The sequence below is a fragment of the Brassica napus genome, chromosome C4 (assembly GCF_020379485.1).
Source record: "Brassica napus cultivar Da-Ae chromosome C4, Da-Ae, whole genome shotgun sequence".
NCBI lineage: Eukaryota > Viridiplantae > Streptophyta > Magnoliopsida > Brassicales > Brassicaceae > Brassica > Brassica napus.
In genome coordinates, this window is record NC_063447.1 from 7441597 (window position 1) to 7461409 (window position 19813).

Consider the following 19813-nt stretch of genomic DNA (forward strand, 5'->3'; position numbering starts at 1 on the left):
ACAGAGAGTCTAGCTACAAATAGCTATCTCCAACACAAACAACAACAACAAGAGAGCAACACAAAGCTTCAAAACCGGCAGCAACCAAACGACCTCAGCTTACAAGGATTCCGGCATCCAGAGACTAATCCAACCGTACAAATCCAAGATAAACAAGTCAACAATACCTCCGCCAAATTTCAGCTCAAGAAGAGAAAATCTCACCGTCGGATTTACCAAACACCCAAGACTATCCCGCTGAAGAACTATGGCGACCAGCTTCAAGAAAACCCAGACAACAGAAGATCCAACCGTTGAAATCCAAATCCCTTCGGTGAACCTCTAACCCACTGACTGAAGAAGCTTCCCACAAAATATCAGCTCGATCAGGATCCGTTTGACCCTCCAAATCCAGTCTTGAAATCACCTTACGAGTTTTCTCCTTCTCTCTCTTTTTCTCCTTTCTCTCTCTTGTTTCTTTTTGTCAAAACTCTATTATTGTCTAGTGACAAAGGGGGAACATTATTATTTCTTAAGTTCACCCCAATTGGTCCTCTCCATCTAGGAGGGACCCAACAAACTCCCCCTCCGACTAGATGGAAGAGACAGCCATTCCGGCTATCTCTCGGCATACCTCAAGCTTCCCCCTCGGTAATGACTTCGTCATCATATCAGCTCCATTATCATCCGTATGAACTTTCTCAAGTTCCACTTCCTTGGAAGCAACCACATCACGTATCCAATGATACCTCCTCTGAATGTGTTTTGACTTCGAATGAAATGTAGAATTCTTCCCGAGACAAATAGCGCTTTGACTATCACAAAGCAACACATACTTTTCTTGCTTGAAACCGATCTCTTCACAGAAGTTCTTCATCCACAACAACTCTTTACAAGCTTCAGTTGCGGCAATGAACTCTGCCTCAGTGGTAGATAGTGCAACACACTTTTGCAGCCTTGACTGCCATGCCACAGCTCCACCCGCAAATGTTACCAAGTAACCCGAAGTAGACTTGCTAGAATCAGCATCTCCAGACATGTCAGAATCAGTGAAACTGACCAGCAAAGGCTTCTTACCTCCGAATGTAATCTTCAAATTAGAAGTCCCTCTGAGATATCTCAAAATCCACTTCACAGCATTCCAATGTTCTCTTCCCGGATTGGAGAGAAACCTGCTGACAACTCCAACGGCGTAGGCTAAATCCGGTCTTGTACAGACCATGGTTTACATCAAACTACCCACTGCATAAGCATACGGAACCTTCGCCATATCTTCCTTCTCCGCATATGTCTTTGGACTTTGTTGACTGCTCAGTCTTAAGTGTGGAGCAAGAGGAGTACTCAACACTTTAGACTTGTCCATGTGAAACCGCTTAAGTACTTTTTCAATGTACTTCTCCTGAGATAAGTGAATCAGCTTCTCACCTCTATCTCGAATAATTCTCATACCAAGAATCTGTTTCGCTGGACCCATATCTTTCATGGCAAATGACTCACTGAGCTGCTCTTTCAACTCCTTAATTCTGTCCATGTTCCTGCCCACAATCAACATATCATCGACATACAGCAACAAGATGATAAAATCATCCTCACCGAACACCTTCACAAATACACAATGGTCTGAATCAGTCTCTGCATAACCATGCTCCCCCATAACAGACTTGAACTTCATGTACCACTGCCTTGGTGCTTGCTTCAATCCATAAAGGCTTTTCTTCAAGCGGCAAACCAAATTTTCTTTGCCCTTTTTCACATAGCCTTCTGGTTGTTCCATGTAGATCTCTTCCTCCAAATCACCATGAAGGAAAGCAGTCTTCACGTCCATTTGCTCAACCTCTAGATCAAGGCTCGCTGCCAATCCAAGTACAACCCGAATGGATGACATCTTCACAACAGGAGAAAAGATTTCATCATAATCAATTCCCTTCTTTTGGCTGTAGCCTTTCACAACCAATCTAGCCTTGTGTCGAGGTGGCAAATTATCATCCTCATGCTTAATTCTGTACACCCACTTATTAAGCAGAGCCTTCTTGCCCTTAGGCAATTCCACCAACTCAAAAGTATGGTTCTCCTCAAAAGAATCCATCTCCTCATCCATGGCTCCAAACCACTTATCCTTGTGTTCATCCTCCAAAGCTTCATCATAGCTTTCAGGTTCTCCCCCATCAGTAAGTAATACATACTCACTAGGATCATACCTTGTCGACGGTTTAAAACCTCTCTCGGATCTTCTAACAATAGTAGGTTGGTTCTCAGCAGCTGGTGTCTCACCATGATCGTCACCATGATCACCACTACCATCTTCATGTGCGGGAGCATCTGCACTGGGTGCATTATCCTGAACCTCAACCTCAACCTCACCGTGAACCGATGTAGAAGGAGTAGCCTCTGTATCGATCAAACCCTCAAAAATCTGAGTTGGGTTTTTGGACTTGTCAATGTCCTTAATCGTTTGATCTTCCATAAACACAACATCTCTGCTCCTTACGAGCTTCCTCTCAACGGGATCATAAAATCTGTACCCGAACTCATCATGACCATAACCGATGAACACACACTGCCGCGACTTCATCTCAAGCTTCGATCTATCAACCTTGGGAATATGAACAAATGCCTTACACCCAAAGACCCTCAAGTGACTGTAAGAAACATCCTTACCAGTCCAAACCCTCTCTGGAACATCACCATCCAATGGAGCACTTGGTGACAAATTCAGCACATGAACCACCGTGTTCAAAGCTTCTGCCCAGAAAGTCATCGATAAGCCTGACTGTGAGATCAAACATCTCATCCTCTCGACAATCGTCCGATTCATCCTTTCAGCCAACCCATTCAACTGTGGAGTATGAGGTGGCGTGAACTGATGCCTTATTCCATGCTCTTTGCAATAAGCATCAAATGGTCCAAGATACTCTCCACCATTATCACTGCGGATACACTTCAGCTTCTTCCCCGTTTGTCTCTCAACCAATGCCACAAAGTGCTTGAAATATCCCAGCACCTGATCCTTCATCCTCATAGGAAATACCCACGACTTCCTTGAATGATCATCAATAAAAGTCACATAATATGATGCGCCACCAAGAGATCTTGTCTTCATTGGACCACACACATCTGAGTGTACCAAATCCAGTACCTCGGGTTTCCTAGAAGGTGCGAAAGACTTGAAAGATACCCTGTGTTGTTTTCCCGCAAAGCAATGTAAACACTTCTGTAGGTGCAAACCAGAGATTCCTGGAATCACCTCATTCTTAGACAACACATCCATTCCCTTCTCACTCATGTGACCGAGTCTCTTATGCCATAACTCCATGGCATTATCATTCTCCACCGCATTAACAATATCTTTGGAGACCTTAGCCTGCATCCAATAGAAGGATGAAGACTTCTCACCTCGAGCCACAATCAAAGAACCACGAGAGAGCTTCCATTTACCACCACCGTGCAAACTGAAATAGCCCTCATCATCAAGTCTTCCCGTCGATATCAGATTCATCCTAATATCAGGAACATGCTTAACATCCTTAAGCACCAGCCTAGTACCAAGACTAGTCTCCAAGCAAACATCACCAATGCCAGCAACCTGAGCCATCGCATCATTCCCCATCTTCACAGAACCATAATTACCCGTAGTATAGGTAGAAAACAAATCCCGCTGTGATGTAGCATGAGTAGTAGCTCCACTGTCAATCACCCAACTGGTGTCCTGGCATGCGACATTAATGGCATCACCCTCAAGAGAAACTGATCTTCGGTGAGAGTCACCCGATCCACCTTTTCTTCTTGATTTCCTTGCTGCTTGTTTTTCAACTTCCAGCAATCCTTCTTCATGTGCCCTTTCTTATGACAGAAGTAGCACTCCATATTAGCAAATCTATTAGACTTGCTCCTGCTCCTGTTCTTGTCTCTCTTGGGATCTCTACTTGTACTTCTCCCCCTTGACTCAGTAACAAAGACATCTGAACGCGAACTGCTAGCATTCGACTGCCTTCTTGCTTCCTCATTAAGAACACTGTTCTTCACTGAATCCATCGAAATAACACCTTCCGACGCGGAGTTACAAAGAGACATCCTGAAAACCTCCCAAGAGTCCGGTAAAGTACCGAGAAGCCACAAACCGTGAATCTCATCATCAAACTTGATGCCCATATCAGATAACTTGTTGAGCAATCCCTAAAACGCATTCAAGTGATCCGTCATCGGAGTCCCCTCCTGATACCTCAGATCAATCAACTTCTTGATCATGTACATCTTGTTGTTTCCGGTCTTCCTAGCATATAACTGCTCCAGCTTCTTCCACAAAGAACGAGCATCCGTCTCAGTCTCAATATGATGCAACACATTATCATCTACCCACTGCCTTATCAACCCACACACTTGGCGATGCTGCAGCTTCCACTCTTCATCCGTCTTCTTCTCAGGTTTCTGCTCCTCGAAGACTGGAACATGGAATTCTTTAACAAAGAGCAAATCCTCCATCTTGCCCTTCCATAGATGATAGTTAGCACCATTCAAGCTTATCATCCTGCTCATATTTTCCATCTTTCACACAAGCAAATAACAACCCAAAGTTATCAAAAACCAAAGCTCTAAAACCAGAAGCTCTGATACCACTCTGTTGGGGAAAGTCACACGGCGCAGCGGAAATACTAATGGTCGTGTTCCCCTGACCTTGTGCGAACCTGTGAGGAAAATACTTCGACGATGGCAAGATATCAAAATTGCGATAACTAAATGAGACACACAATTTTTACGTGGAAAACCTCCTCGATGTGAGAAGGAATAACCACGGGACCGTAGTCCACTCAAAAATCCACTATATAAATGGTATGAGTACAACCACGTCCTCCCTGTTCAACAGCCTGAACAGAACAGAGAGTCTAGCTACAAATAGCTATCTCCAACACAAACAACAACAACAAGAGAGCAACACAAAGCTTCAAAACCGGCAGCAACCAAACGACCTCAGCTCACAAGGATTCCGGCATCCAGAGACTAATCCAACCGTACAAATCCAAGATAAACAAGTCAACAATACCTCCGCCAAATTTCAGCTCAAGAAGAGAAGATCTCACCGTCGGATTTACCAAACACCCAAGACTATCCCGCTGAAGAACTATGGCGACCAGCTTCAAGAAAACCCAGACAACAGAAGATCCAACCGTTGAAATCCAAATCCCTTCGGTGAACCTCTAACCCACTGACTGAAGAAGCTTCCCACAAAATATCAGCTCGATCAGGATCCGTTTGACCCTCCAAATCCAGTCTTGAAATCACCTTACGAGTTTTCTCCTTCTCTCTCTTTTTCCTCCTTTCTCTCTCTTGTTTTTTTTTGTCAAAACTCTATTATTGTCTAGTGACAAAGGGGGAACATTATTATTTCTTAAGTTCACCCCAATTGGTCCTCTCCATCTAGGAGGGACCCAACAACTTGTACCTGACAACCTTGGTAAGACCGACTCATTGTCTACTGAAGCATTGATGGCTGCTGCATATATAAAAGGTCCAAAATCACATGTTTGGAAGTTGCTTTACGACAGGGCCAAGTAAGTTCTCCTTGTTCATCAATCAATGCCAGGTAGAAATGCCAAACACGGAAAAAAATTTATGTTACTACAATATGCTTGTCAATTATGGCTATCTAGTTGTTACAGTAAGACCTTATCAGAGATCGTAGAGCTTGCTAGTAATTAAGTAGCAAGAATTTAATGTTCGTATGGAAAAAAAAGAGTAGAACGAAAACGCGGGAAGCAGGAAGGGAATCTGTTTAATTTTCTGTTTAAAATTTGATTTTGGCTGTGAAAAGCTAACTAAGAAAAATTAATTGATTTCAGGGAACAAGGGAACATGGTGTTAGCAAGCGATTATGTGTCCAAAGCAGTACAAGCAGATCCTGAGGACATCGATCTGAAATATGAATATGCAGACCTCTGCCTAAGTGCTGGGAAATATAAAGAAGCTGCTGAAACCTATGAGAAAATATTTCGTCGGCATCCTGAGATAATCGAGCCACTCAAGAGGGGGACAGAGGTATAGATGCTGAATGAGTTGAAATTTAATCTCTGTGATTTAGTTTCTCTACCCAGAAAAAGACAAATGGTTATGCCAACCTATTTCTTCTTCTTCTTGGGTTTCTCAGTATTTTCTAAAATCCGGCAAGGGTGAACGAGCAGCAAACATGTTAGAGGATCATATAAAATCTCATCCATCTGAAGTGGGGCCCGATATCTTGGATCTACTGGCTGATGTTTTGATGCAAATTAATGCGTATGATAGAGCTCTTAAGTATATTCATGATGTGCGCCAAATTTACAATCTAGGAAAGGAACTGCCTTCCAGCTTAAAAATCAGACAAGCCATCTGCCATGTTCGCCTCGAAGAAATGGAGCAAGCAGAGGTTTGCTTTAAAGCTATACCCTCTTCTAATTATTTAATAGATGGATAACAAGATTTTGGAAAAAATGAGATAATCATATAAATCTATTAAAAGAGAATGTGGCCTCGTTAAGTATAATAATTTTTTGCGTTGGTCTTCTTATTACTTTGCGTTGTTTTGTTTTCTCTTTTCAAAAAGTTGATGTATCTTCTCTTGTGAATGATGTTGCTTGCCGTCTCTGCAGATTGTTTTAAGTATTCTACCACGGGAGGCTGTATCTGAACATCCAAAGCTCATCATCGATTTGGCTGATGAGCTAACAAACATCGAGAATTTTCATTCTGCTCTCAAATACTATTTGCTAGCAATCAATGACTCTCTGAATGTAAGTATTAGGCAGTTGTACACTCGACTGTTTCTTTTCTTACAACTTTTGCTTCGTCACTTTGGTAACTAGTTGTGGTTTTCCTTGTAGAATGGCTATTTGTTTGTGAAAGCTGCTCGCTGTTATATGTCGTTGGAAAAACGAGAACAGGCCATCGTTTTCTATTACAGAGGTACTTTCTTAATTTATTTAGTAAGAGATTGATTTAGTTGTTGTGCATATGTATTTTCTGGAATGAAATATCTTTTAAATGCATATGTATAGTTAATTACATGGAATGTTTTGTGAAGGTCTCCAAACTCAAATCTTTTATGATTTTCCGTGTGTTGCAAATTAAAAATCTTATTATTGTATTTCAGTTTCTCGTTAGTTTTTTTTTTTCTATTTGTTGCTAACTGAAAATTCCCTCAGCTTTGAATGAACTCAGTGATCCAATTGATGCTCGCATAACTCTGGCTTCACTTCTCCTGGAAGATGGCAAACGAGATGAAGCTATATCAGTGCTTTCTCCTCCGGAAAATCCAGGTCAGCAAGGAAAAAAATCATTATCTTCTCTGGCTGTATTGTCTACAAGCGAGTGAATAGTTTAGCAAACTTTGTACAATGATTTACTGATTTAGTACCTTATTAAATATCACTTTGACAGATTTGATGTCAAACTTTGTACAATGGTTTATCTTTCCAGTGTCGAATTCACACCCTGTTTTTTTTTTCTTCCAAAATGTTATTTATGCGATACGCATCCAACTATGTTGTCATAAGATTGCTTACGATGGTTCTTTTCTCTAAGCGTAGATCTTGACACGTCTGAACAGAAGGCATGGTGGAAGAAAAGAAAGATCAGGATGCATATTTGTCAGATCTATCATTCGGAAGGGATGCTTGAGGAATTTGCCAATACAGCATTGCAGTTGGTTCTTAAGTGGGTTTGGCGGCGTACGGTAATAGCTCTGTATCCAAGTTTCATATAATAAACATGCTAACGAAATTGACAACATAAATAGTTACTGCTTCTTGAAGAAAAACGTACTTTTTACCCATCTGAACATCCTGTATTTCGTTAGGGTTCTTTCATTCAGCATTAGCAGAAAGTAGTTTGATAGAAATATTTTTGTTTGCTGGCGACTTACACTGTTCTTGCATTCGGCCTCACGAAAACGTTTAGGTCAAGGGAAAAAGAAATCGATCGGTTCTTTCGGAGCTTCAAAGAAATAGAAGACGCCGACGTCCTAGAGATCCTCAAGCTTCCGAGTGAGTATTAAAAAAAAAAAAAAACTATATCCAGCCCTTGCTTGCCGTTTCTGTCTGCACATTATTTAGTAATGTTTGTTCCGAAACATGTTGAGCGTAGGTTGAGAGGCGGACCCAAAAAGTGGCGCAAAAACAGGGCAACACTAAATGAAACAAAAAGAATCAGAGAACGGTCTGCTATTAAAGCTCATAACGAAGATATGTGTAGTGACTCTGAGGTATCTATCTATGTGCACACAGTTTTACCTTCCACAAGACTTTTGTGTTTCAGCCTTATCGTTGGTTACTCTTTTTATGTTGACCGTGGTTATTCTTTGACATCTCTAATCAGGAAGAAGCTATCAAGGATGAAGAGTATCACCGTCTCTTTGTTGATGTAATTGACCGTTCCCTTGTACATATTTTGTATATTGGTTCCTTTTTACATACGTTTTTTTTCTTGAGTATGACCGTATAACTTCCTTGATGCCGTCCTCCTTTATGTTTGTCATGTTTTGTAGTTGTGCAAGGCTTTGGCTTCCCTGCAGAGATATTGGGAAGCTCTTGAGATAGTTAACCTGGCTCGTAGATTGGACGCCAAAATGCTACCTGTTGAGAAGAAAAAAGAGCTTCAGTCACTTGGAGCTAGTAATCTCCTAACCGAACCTTGATATCCCATTTTTCCTTCAAGACTTTTAGATAAAAGGTCTTCGTGAGTTTATGTTTAACACCGCTTTCTTCTATTGATGTTTTACAGAGATATCATGTGATACTATGGATCCAAAGCAGTGGTTTGACTGTGTAAGATCTGTCATTCAGCAACACCCATATCGTCTGAATGCCTGGAACTGCTATTACAAAGTCATCTCAAGGTATACAGAGCGGCATTTCATTTTGACTTAAAGTGTTGTCTTCCTGGTTCTGTTTTGCAGTATTATTAAATATCGTCCCTAATAATTATCCGCAGACTAGGGAAAAGAGCATCGAGTGAAGCTAAGTTCATGCATCACTTAAGAAGCAAGCACAGAGATTGTGTACCGCCTATTCTGATCGCTGGTCATCATTTCACCGTGACAAGCCGACATCAAGATGCTGCTAGAGAATACCTTGAAGCATATAAACTAATGCCAGATAGCCCTTTAATCAACCTCTGCGTAGGTAAGCATATTCTTCTCTCCTTCGCTTTCAAGAGTTAGCTCATTAGTTAAATAAAATTTTTGATCTCTTATTATATATCTTCTTTTCCAGGAGCTGCTTTAATCAACTTAGCACTCGGTTTCAGACTCAAGAACCGGCATGAGTGTCTCGCTCAAGGCTTTGCGTTTCTATACAACAATATAAGAATCTGCAGCAACAGTCAAGAGTCGTTGTATAACGTTGCTCGGGCGTATCACCACGTAGGTCTTGTGACTCATGCGGCTTCATACTACGAGAAGGTTTTAGCGATCTACGAGAAAGAGTATCCAATGCCGAAACTCACAAATGAAGATCCAAACGTTGGGGAAGAGCGTAAACCTGTTAACTGTGACCTACGCAAAGAGGCTGCTCACAATCTGCATTTGATCTATAAGCACAGCGGAGCGTTTGATCTCGCGAGGCAGGTCTTAAAGGATCACTGCACTTTCTGAGTTTCGTCTGTCTTGTAAACTCTGCAACCAACTATTATTATTGTCTTAAGGTTGATTTATTGTTTAATTTCAACTTCGTTAACTGAGTTTACTTGGAGTATATAAATATATAATTGCTTCTTGCTAAGATAATATTTCAAGGATTTATTTGTAGGGATGCCAACTAGGTTGGTTTGGTCCAAACCCCGCAAAACTCATAAAATATTTGAATCCGGTCCATCTAGATTGGAAATATTTTTGTTCTATATTTTGAGGTCTGGTTTAGTCCAAGAGCATCTTCCAAATACACTCTATAACAACTTTAGATTTGAAGTTTTTTTTTTCTTTCCAAAACGAATTTTAAAAGTTCAAATTTGAAATTTTATAACTCATAAATAATTCAAATTTTCTTTTATATTTTAAAATTTTACACATAAAATTAAATTAGAATTAAAAATTTAAAACTAAATTTAGACGACAACAATATTATAAAAATTGTGTTTTTATCTGTCAGCTGGAAGAACACTAGCCGCCAAGATGAAGGTAATGGCAGGATCAATGGAAAGGCAAGTGTAGGCAACTGCTTTGGGTGAGCTAGAGGATGAAACAAAGAGAATGAAGATTAAGATCAGCAGTTGTGGAGTGACTCGGCTGGTTCATGCTAACGATTCATCTTGAAAGTCTTCAAAATCGGTGAATGATACTACTAACAACGGTCTAGAGGTAAAATTATCCTCTGCTTTGGTGTATTGGCGAAGCTCAAGTTGCTGAATTGTCTTGTGTGAATTAGAATTTTTTACTATACCTTTTGACATTTAATGGCAGGAAAGTTCTGATAAATGAAATTCCCCTCTAGATAAGAAGGCTGGTCTCGAAGGTGTCACTAAGAAAGGGGAACAAGTGTCTCGGTTCGTAAGAGCAAACGAGCCCCAAAGAAGCGGGCTTTCGATAGCGATGATGACAGTGATGATGAGATCCGATATCTGGAGAAACTCAAGTATAGGAATGTCTCTGTCTGTAATGAAGAGACTGCACCCGGGAGAAGGCAATTGAAGCTATCTAATGGGGAAACTTCTGGTAAGAAGAAAACTGCGTCTGAAAAGCATTCAAAGAGATGGATTTTTCAAAAATCCAGATTGATTCAAGGAAATGAAGAGAAGAAGGAGTCTTTTCATTCTGTTTGGTAAGAGCTTGGAGATTACCTTATAAATGACGTTGCAGCATGAAATAGGGCGATAATCCTTCATATAGACAGCATCAGTCTTTTTTGGAATAAGCGTCAAGATGGTGGAATTGATTCCCTTAGGCAGAAATCCTTTATCAAAAGAAGACTTGACTGCAGTAACGAAATCTCTTCCTGTTATTGCCCAAGTAGCCCTGAAGAACTCGCTGGTAAAACCATCTGGACCAGGCGATTTATCTCTTGCCATAGAGAAAAGAACCTTTCTCACTTCCTCTGCAGAGACCTCCCTCGTTAGAATGCCTCTATCAACCTCAGACCACTCGTAATTTAGCAAAGATTTCAATTCCTCAATACTTACACCAGTGTATTCCGAAGGAGTATGTGTAAGGAATTGATAGAAATGATTCACTGCTTCTTGTTTGATATCTTCTTGGGACTCAGCTACTGTACCATCCATAAACTTCTTTATAAGCCTTTATAAATAGTTTATATACTCTTACAAATAATTTATAAACATTTATAAATAATTTACAAACTTTATAAAGTGTTTTTTTATAAACTTTACAAAAGGTTTATAAACTCTTATTAACTCTTATTGATTATTTACATATTCTTGTAAACCCTTATAAATTATGTTACAAACTCTTATAAATTGTTTTATAAGCCTTTCTAAATGGTTATAGATTATTATGAATGATTTAGGGACTTTATAATTGATTCGTAAACCTATATAAACCTTATTAATTGTTTATTAACTTTAATGTTATCATAAACATTTATAAATAGTTTATTAACTTTAACGTTTTCATAAACATTTATAAATTGTTTATAGACTTTAAATTTTTTATAAGTCTTTATAAATTGTTTATAATCTAGAACCTAATCATTAAACATTCACCCTTTAGTTGCAACATAGACTAGAAGAATACAAATTGTGTAGAGATACTGACTCATCAAAAAAAACCAGAGGGCAGGTTGGATTATATCCTTTGAAGAAAATTTAATATGGCCACAGAGACGCCATCAAGCTCCTGTGTGGAATAGAGACTTCTCAAAGACCCATATGTCACGTACAAGCACCTGCAGAAGCAACAAATTTGTAACTCAGTTGGAGTTCTTAAAAAAAAAACTCAATTCTACGAGAAAAATTATGCTCTGCCTTTCAATATCGAAAGACTAGATTATACTTGGGAGTTTAAAAAATGATTACTAGTGAAAGAAACGCAGACATGTTAACTCTTGGCACTAGAAACAACATTTCTCAAAACATATAAGTAATAAAGGTAAGTACAATGCCAAACTTACTGTCGCCACCACGAGATTTTCTCATGAAGTGCATAAGGTTCGTAAACAAATCCATGGCTTACCGGAAACACTCTAGCAGCACCCTGCACTTATAAATAGTTGATGTGAGACATCAAATGATGGGAAACAACTGACATATGAGACAAAAATGCAAGAAAGAGCAACAAAAACTGAGTTATTTAACACACCGTTTTCTGCAGCTGAGGTGGAGTCTTCACTTGCGTTGTAGCATACCTTTTATCACTGCTAAAGGGACAGACTCTGCAATCTAAGACACAAGAAGAAACTAAAAAAATGTCAATGATTGGTCAATAAGACTTAAGAAAAAAAAACCAGAGCCAATGATGAATTTGGTGATTACTATTGTAGATGAAAGAAAATGTGTGAGGGCAGGGTTCTGGCTCTCATATAAGCTTGAACATACCCTTCTTTCATGAGTGTCGGAAACTGAACATGTCAATTACATTACTAAACAACTTAGATTTATACAGGGTTTCAAAAACTCAATGTTCACAATTAGAAATCTTTCTCTTAGATCCGGGTATTAATAGATAACTCTTTCTCTTAGATCGAAACAACAAAATCCGAGAAAATTACTTACAAGTTGTGATTCTTACTGAGGATTCAACATTTTGAGGTTTTGAGTCTCGATCTCGTATGCTTCGTGGATCTGGACGGAGACAACAGATCTGGACGGAGACGTCGACGGCGGATCTGGACGGAGACGTCGACGGCGGGTCTGGACGGAGACGGTGGATCTGGACGATGACGAGAGAGAGAGAGAGAGAGAGAGAGAGAGAGAGAGAGAGAGAGAGAGAGAGAGAGAGAGAGAGAGAGAGAGAGGAGAGAGAGAGAGAGAGAGAGAGAGAGAGAGAGAGAGAGAGAGAGAGAGAGAGAGAGAGAGAGTGAGTGAGTGAGTGAGAGAGAGAGAGAGAGAGAGAGAGAGAGAGAGAGAGAGAGAGAGAGATGAGTTGCTGATAAGTTAAGGTCAGTATTGTCTTTTACACATTAATGAATGTGGTATTTTTGAAAATGTCATTTTATTAATGGTAAAGTTGAATAGTGATATCAAGAAAAGTGTATAAGTAAAATTTTCCCTTTGATATTTCCATATATTATTTTAGATGATGTTATCGAGTATTTGTGTTATTAGTGCTCTCATGTTGAAGAGTTGTGGTTTATGGTGTTGTTATTATCTAATTAGTAGGTTGTTAGTATATTATTGTTAAATAGTTGAATGACATTAAAAATAAAATGGTTTTTAAGATGTTTACAAATTATACAAAGAAACATAGTTTAATGGATAGAAAAGACAAAGAGGGATCATGCTTGTTTAGGGCTTGTGCGAAATGTTTAGGGGTTAATATTTATTAGTGAATAATTTTTTTGTTTATTTACAGATAAGAATGTTTGACAAATTGAATTGTGTCTGTATTTCCATATTTTATTTTTGTACGATTTAATCGAATCTTTATGTTATTAGCAATTTCATGACAGCAAAACTTAGGTAGTTTTTAATATAAAACTCTAATATTGAAACGTAAAACAGTTTTTTTTTTCCAAAAGAAATTTAATTAGTTTTTTTTTAAATGTGTCATGACATGTTTTTGAAAATATATAATTGTAGTATAGTTTCTTTTAGATAGATTAATAATGATATAATTTCGTATAATTATATAGTTGTATGCCTGCCTATTTCATTCGTAGTTTTTTTATATTTGGTAAAAATATTGTGGATAGTTTAAAAATGGGAATGGTGGACTAAAACGTTTAAAGTAGTATAGGTCTATTTTCGAACACAATGAAAACGTAATAGCTGAGTTTTTAAATGCTTGAGCTTGGAAATCGGTGGGTCTTGAGTCACAATTTAGGTATGAAACTGGAAAAACGGTTTAATCTCTTTTTTTTTCCTCATCATCGACAGCTTCACAAGTTTTTACGATTCCTGGCCTGATTGCATTTTAAGTGTGTGAGTTTATAAAATTATAGTTATTCTAAAGCGTCATGGAAAAGAGATTTACTCACCTCAGCTAAGGCTGTCTCTGCCGCAATCCTTGCTCAGTGCTCATTTGTTGCTTTGTTGTTCTCAGAGCCTAAAATAAGAAGGTTTGAATTTGTTAATTGAGTTTGACAATTAAATAAATTGATTATCAAGCTTGATGTGTTTTCCTTGTTACCATAGATTTATCTTAAATTTTCAATAGATAAATTTTGAATAAAACATAACTTACAAAAAATACTAACAAACAAAAATCATCAAATAATGAAAGAGAAGACAAAAAAAGATAAAGTTCTTTTGGCCAATTAGATCCATTAAACCACAAAATAAACAATAACGTTATTAAATATACTAGACACATAAACTACATTAAAATTCCAACTAAATTTATATAATAATTAATTAAAAGAAATATTAAACTTTTTGACCAATGAAAAATGGATAAAAAAATAACCTTATGAATTATTTGGATTAATCTAAATCTAAGGTTAGTGCAGATTTATTTTTCACTCATTTTTTTTTCTTAAAACGGATCAGCCTGTTTAAAGTTAAATGATGAAGAGGCTAATTTTAATCATACGAAATTCAGGCCCATTTTAATAACCTAGCGCAGACTGTTAGACCCGGGCGTGATCAGGAGTGTCGCGAATCCGTCGCACGAGAGGATACGAATTAAAGCCTAATAATCCCTTTCCACTTGCTCTCATCAGATTTCGCCTCGCCGCCATGGTCTGGTGTAACCATTGTGCGAAGAAAGTTGACGGATTTCGCCCCGAAGGCGGTGCTCTGTAAGTGTTTTTCGATTTCCAGATTTGAAGGTTTCTAGTTATGATAATGAGCTACGTTTATGTTTATTACGTAGGGCATGTAATAAATGTGGGAGGATATTGGAAAACTTCAATTTTTCTGATGAAGTTACATTCATTAAGAATGCCGCTGGACAGGTACCCAAAAACCATCCCTGATTCTTTAGACCTAGAAAGAGATTTGAGATTATTATAGTCAGATATGTTTTAGTGACATTGTTATGGCCAGAATATATATATAAAATGTTTTAAAAATTATTTACTGGTTTAAAGGGTTTTAGCGGATTTTATCGTTTTTTTTTATTAACCAATATTTCTTAAAAGGACAAATCTCCAAAATAGCACATTTCTAAGTTTATATCACAAAAATAGCACTCAAAAACTAAAATGACCAAAATAGCACATTTCTAAGTTTATCCTTTGAAAATTTTAATTTTTTTTATTTTTCAAAATTTGAAATCTTATCCCCAAAACCTCATTTCTCAACTCTAAACCCTAAACCCTAAACTCTAAACCCTAAACCCTAAACCATAAACCCTAAACTCTAAACCCTAAACCCTAAACCCTAAACCCTAAAATCTAAAGCCTAAACCCTAAACTCTAAACCCTAAACCCTAAACTCTAAATACTAAATCTCACCATTTAACTCTAAACCCTAAGTTTGTGACTTTTGATAAAACATTAAGTGCTATTTTTGTGACTTTTGACCGAGTGCTAGTTTGGGAACATAAACTTGATTTAGTGCTATTTTTGTCTTTTTCTCTTCTTAAAACCCAAATCGGATTACTTAGCGGGTCACCGGGTATAGCGGTTAGACCGTTGGTCTGGGTCGGGTAACACTGTTTTTCTAATTGCACATTTTTATTTTTTTGTCCGTGCTGCAGAGCCAAGCGTCAGGTAACATAGTGAGGAGTGTTCAGAGTGGGATTACAAGCTGTCGTGCAAGGAGAAGTAGAATAGGTATATTGTCTTTTTTTTTTTTTCGGTTAGTGCATTGTTACCTTTGTGCCAAATTTGATCCTTTTTGTTTTGGCAGCTAAAGATGAGTTAATGAATTTGAGAGATGCCTTGCAAATTGGTGAGGACAGAGATGATGTGGTTAATATGGCTTCCCGACTCTTTGATGTATGTTTCTGTCAGGGGTTTTACATATCTTCTGTCTGTCTCTTGTCACATGCATGATTCTATAACGGCTATTTTATCTTCTCAAGATGGCAGCTGACCAAAACTTCACCAAAGGGCGCAGATCTGAACTAGTACTCTCTTCCTGTCTCTACTTGGCTTGCAGGTTGGATTCTTATTACAGATTTCTCTCCCCCAGTTATATTTTTTTCCATTTTTGACCAAAAAACTTTTCCTTAACTGCAGGAAAAAGGAACTTGCGGTTCTTCTTATTGATTTTTCAAGCTACCTTCGAGTTTGCGTGTAAGATGAGGAATTCTTTTCATTCCCCTACGTTTGACCTGTTCATTTCAAACTTTTTGTCTAGTTACGAGTTAGGTTCTGTGTACTTGCAACTCTGTGAACTGTTCTATATGGTGGATAACCCGAACCTTGAGGACCTTGAGGAGCTTGTTGATCCTTCAATCTTCATTGATCGATTCACAAAAAGTAAGTATGTCTGTCTTTTAGCTCCCATTCTTTTTCCTTTTTTTTTTAATTAGTTGGTGTGAATATAGTCAAATACAAACAACAGTCGTATCAACTTCTTGTTTCATCATACACACACACTTGCAGGCTTATTGAAAGGTGCACATGCCTATGCAACAACAAAAAAAGTCGTGGAAACGACTAAGAACATTATAGCTAGTATGAAGAGAGATTGGATGCAGGTGTGACTCCACTCCTCTTTTTAATTTTATTGTTTTTAAGAGTAATTTTCTGGCTTGTGTTAATTGTTGACCATCTATATTGTCTTGCAGACCGGCCGGAAACCTAGTGGAATATGTGGAGCAGCAATTTACATAGCTGCCCTTTCTCATGGTGTCATGTGCTCCACGACAGATATTGTAAGAATATCTGATTCAGCGGATATTTGTTATAAGATTAATAGAGCTAACAATGATGTTTCGATTTGATGTGTGTTTCTCAGGCACACATTGTGCATATGTGTGGAGCAACAATAACCAAAAGATTAAATGAGTTTGCTAATACCGGGGCCGCAACTTTAACTGTGAGTTATTTCATTTGCAGTTGTAGAGTTATTCGCTAATTAGATATAGTCACTATGCCTTTTTTTTTGCCTCACATTACTTGTTGATTGTATTTTCGATTGTTGTACATGCTTGGGTAGGTTGAGGAGCTCGATAAAAGCGAAGAAAGTATATTGCTTGAAAAACCTTTTACGCCAAGACCAAATTCTGACAAAGAAGTAGTGAACTGTAAACATAAGGATTCAAAAAGTTTTGGTTATGGATTATGTAGGGACTGTCACGAAAAGGTAAGTCTCCAGACTTGTCTCTTTCCATTTTTTTTAAGGTTATGCAACTGGCAAAAGCCCTTGACAAATGGGTCATGAGAGTTAACAATCAGATGCCTTCCTTTTCCAAATTTATTTCCGTGGCAGTTCATGAAAGTTTCTGGTGGAGTTGTTGGTGGGTCGGATCCTCCCGCTTTCCAGCGAGCAGAGAAAGAGAGAATGGAAAAAGCTTCTAGAGAAGAAAACGAGGGAGGGATTGGTAAAAGCTTAAACAACTATCGAAAATAGATTAAAGTTTTTTTTCTTTGTTTGAGAGCTCTTGAGAATTTTGTGTGCTGTCTGTCTCTCAGAGAAAAGTGTAAGAGGAGAAACATATTGGAATGCTGAAGATTCGGATGAATCAGACAATCTTTCTGACCTCGATGGTGATCCTGTGGTGGGCAAAATAATTTTGCTTACTTTTTGTTGTATTAGATTCTAAGTAGAATGTTTAACCTCTGTGGTGGTCATACTATTTTCACTGTGTCCCAACAGGTGGATGGCTGTTTTCTTGACGAGGACGAAAAGCGAGCTGTGAAGAAGTCATGGGAATTTCTTAACGCAGACTGGCTTAAGGTGATAGACTATCTTCTCTTGTATTTCCTTCTTAAATTGTTAGAATCTTACCAAATTTTAATTGTTTTGTAGGAGCAAGCGGCTAAGGAAGCAGCTCTGAAGACGGCTAGTGACGCTTTCAACGCGAGCAATGCTAATTGCCCAGAGTACGCAAGAAATCTTGTTGAAGCTTCTAAAGCATATGTGTCAAAATCTAGAAAGGTGACCAACATTGCAGTAGTGATGTTTATGCATGCATGCTTTATATTATCAAAGTATCAGATTTACGAAAAATAATATGCCCAGTGTAAATAGTTGACCCTAATATGGTTTATCCATCAAACTCTTGTTCTCTATTCTTTTAGGAAAAGCGACAAAAACGTGAAGAGGAAGCAAAGAACGCGCCTCCCGCATCCACAGCTTTGGAAGCTTGTACCAGAGTGCTTGAGAGCAAGGTAACAAAATATATTGGTTTTCAAGAAAAAAACATTTGGAATTTTCTTATGTTTTTGATTTTGAGTCTTGAACTCTTAATACAGAAACTCAGTAAGTACTTCAACCCCGATCGTTTGAAAGAGCTCTTCAACCCCGATCGTTTGAAAGAGCGCTTCGATACTTCCGTAAGTTTTATTATGATCTTCTCTTCTTGTTTCCTTAATTCTCATCACTGTTTATACAATTTTTTTCTTGTTTCAGTCAGGTGAGAAGTCCCCCAAGAAATCAAGAACCGAGACAGTTATAGAGAATAAGAAGGAAGTTGAAATTGAAGAAGAAGAAGAAGAGGATGGTTATGATTTTGGATTGTAATAATATACTAGATCTTAGAGCATGTCCAATGATTTGAAAAGTTAAGAACCCTTGTTAATCTAATTAAATTTCTCCTCCTCCAATGGGAGAACGAAAATATTGGCAAAGTGGATCGCAGGGAAGTTTTTATTTTGGGCTTTGGGTCCGTTTTAGTTTTTATTTTTGCTTTGGGTCGCGTTCATTTTCGATCATATACAACTCATCCAGCTAAGACGCATCACACCCTCATCTCTCTCATAAATTGCGACCTTGCCACTGAAGCCTTCTCACGTGAGAGAGATTGTCGCGATTCCCAAGACAGACGTGCCGAGTTACTTCTAACCCACAAACCACCGCGGTAATTAAACAGCTTTCTTCTCCTCTTTCTTTCTCTCTCTCCATCGAATTATTCTGCTAAACCTAAAAGTCGAAAAGTCTTGTCTCCTTCCGAGCTCTCGTGACGATTTTAGTAGCCTTCGGTTCCGATTCACTGCAGCAGCTCAGCATCGACTTTGATTTTCATTGCTATGGTTTCCCAGACAAACGCCGCAGGGAGTTCCGCTCGTCGCCGTCGAAGATCCACACCCACACCTCGCGAGCAGGCCCGGCAGCGGAAGGCCAACATATTCCCAGGTACTACGAACGGTTTTATATGTTTCTCCTTTTCAGAATTGGACTCTGGCCTCTCATCAGACTCTGCATGTTACCACTGGAATGCTGAGTTTATTCAAGGTCGATGTTAGTTTTAGATCCCTGTAAACAAGTTTTCACCAAATTTTTTATGTTTAAATGACCAATCATCTCCTTGTGTAGTTTCCGACTCAGACGAAGATAAAAGGGCCGCCTCCATGGACTCCACGGCACCGACATCTCCACCGGTCAATGCCGTACATGACGATTCATCTATGCAATTGCCTACGTGACTGTTTGCTCCGGGCTATTTCCCAACTGCTTGCGTCTGCTCTGGCAGGTTCGACGGACATGGACATTTTACTCTGCTCTCAGTTTGGCAGATTGTTTCACCTACCTGCTGCTTGATGTTAGGAGTTTTCAAGGCTCCTAAGAAAAATGTTGTAGTATAGTGATTGTCGAACCAGTTCTGAGGGATATCAAAGCACTGAGAATGCAAGTACTCACTTAATCT

At 38.6% G+C, this 19813-nt stretch overlaps 2 protein-coding genes across 2 annotated transcripts; both read left to right on the forward strand.

The window, feature by feature from the left end:
* Positions 1-5385: 5385 nt before the first annotated feature.
* Positions 5386-9745, forward strand: LOC106383994 (general transcription factor 3C polypeptide 3-like). The gene is made up of 14 exons (XM_048754940.1): positions 5386-5525; positions 5814-6009; positions 6119-6376; positions 6600-6740; positions 6831-6912; positions 7152-7265; positions 7536-7681; positions 7906-7991; positions 8092-8209; positions 8323-8367; positions 8492-8618; positions 8728-8842; positions 8938-9128; positions 9219-9745. The coding sequence occupies exons 1-14, from the start codon at positions 5461-5463 to the stop codon at positions 9596-9598; spliced, it is 2064 nt and encodes a 687-aa protein (XP_048610897.1). The 5' UTR covers positions 5386-5460; the 3' UTR covers positions 9599-9745.
* A 4898-nt stretch (positions 9746-14643) lies between these two features.
* Positions 14644-18890, forward strand: LOC106385566 (transcription factor IIIB 60 kDa subunit-like). Its single transcript, XM_048754116.1, has 18 exons — positions 14644-14852; positions 14927-15008; positions 15755-15830; positions 15907-15995; positions 16082-16158; positions 16239-16295; positions 16360-16481; positions 16608-16702; positions 16793-16879; positions 16963-17043; positions 17164-17310; positions 17437-17548; positions 17640-17725; positions 17824-17904; positions 17977-18105; positions 18249-18338; positions 18423-18503; positions 18580-18890. The coding sequence occupies exons 1-18, from the start codon at positions 14791-14793 to the stop codon at positions 18688-18690; spliced, it is 1665 nt and encodes a 554-aa protein (XP_048610073.1). The 5' UTR covers positions 14644-14790; the 3' UTR covers positions 18691-18890.
* Positions 18891-19813: the final 923 nt, after the last annotated feature.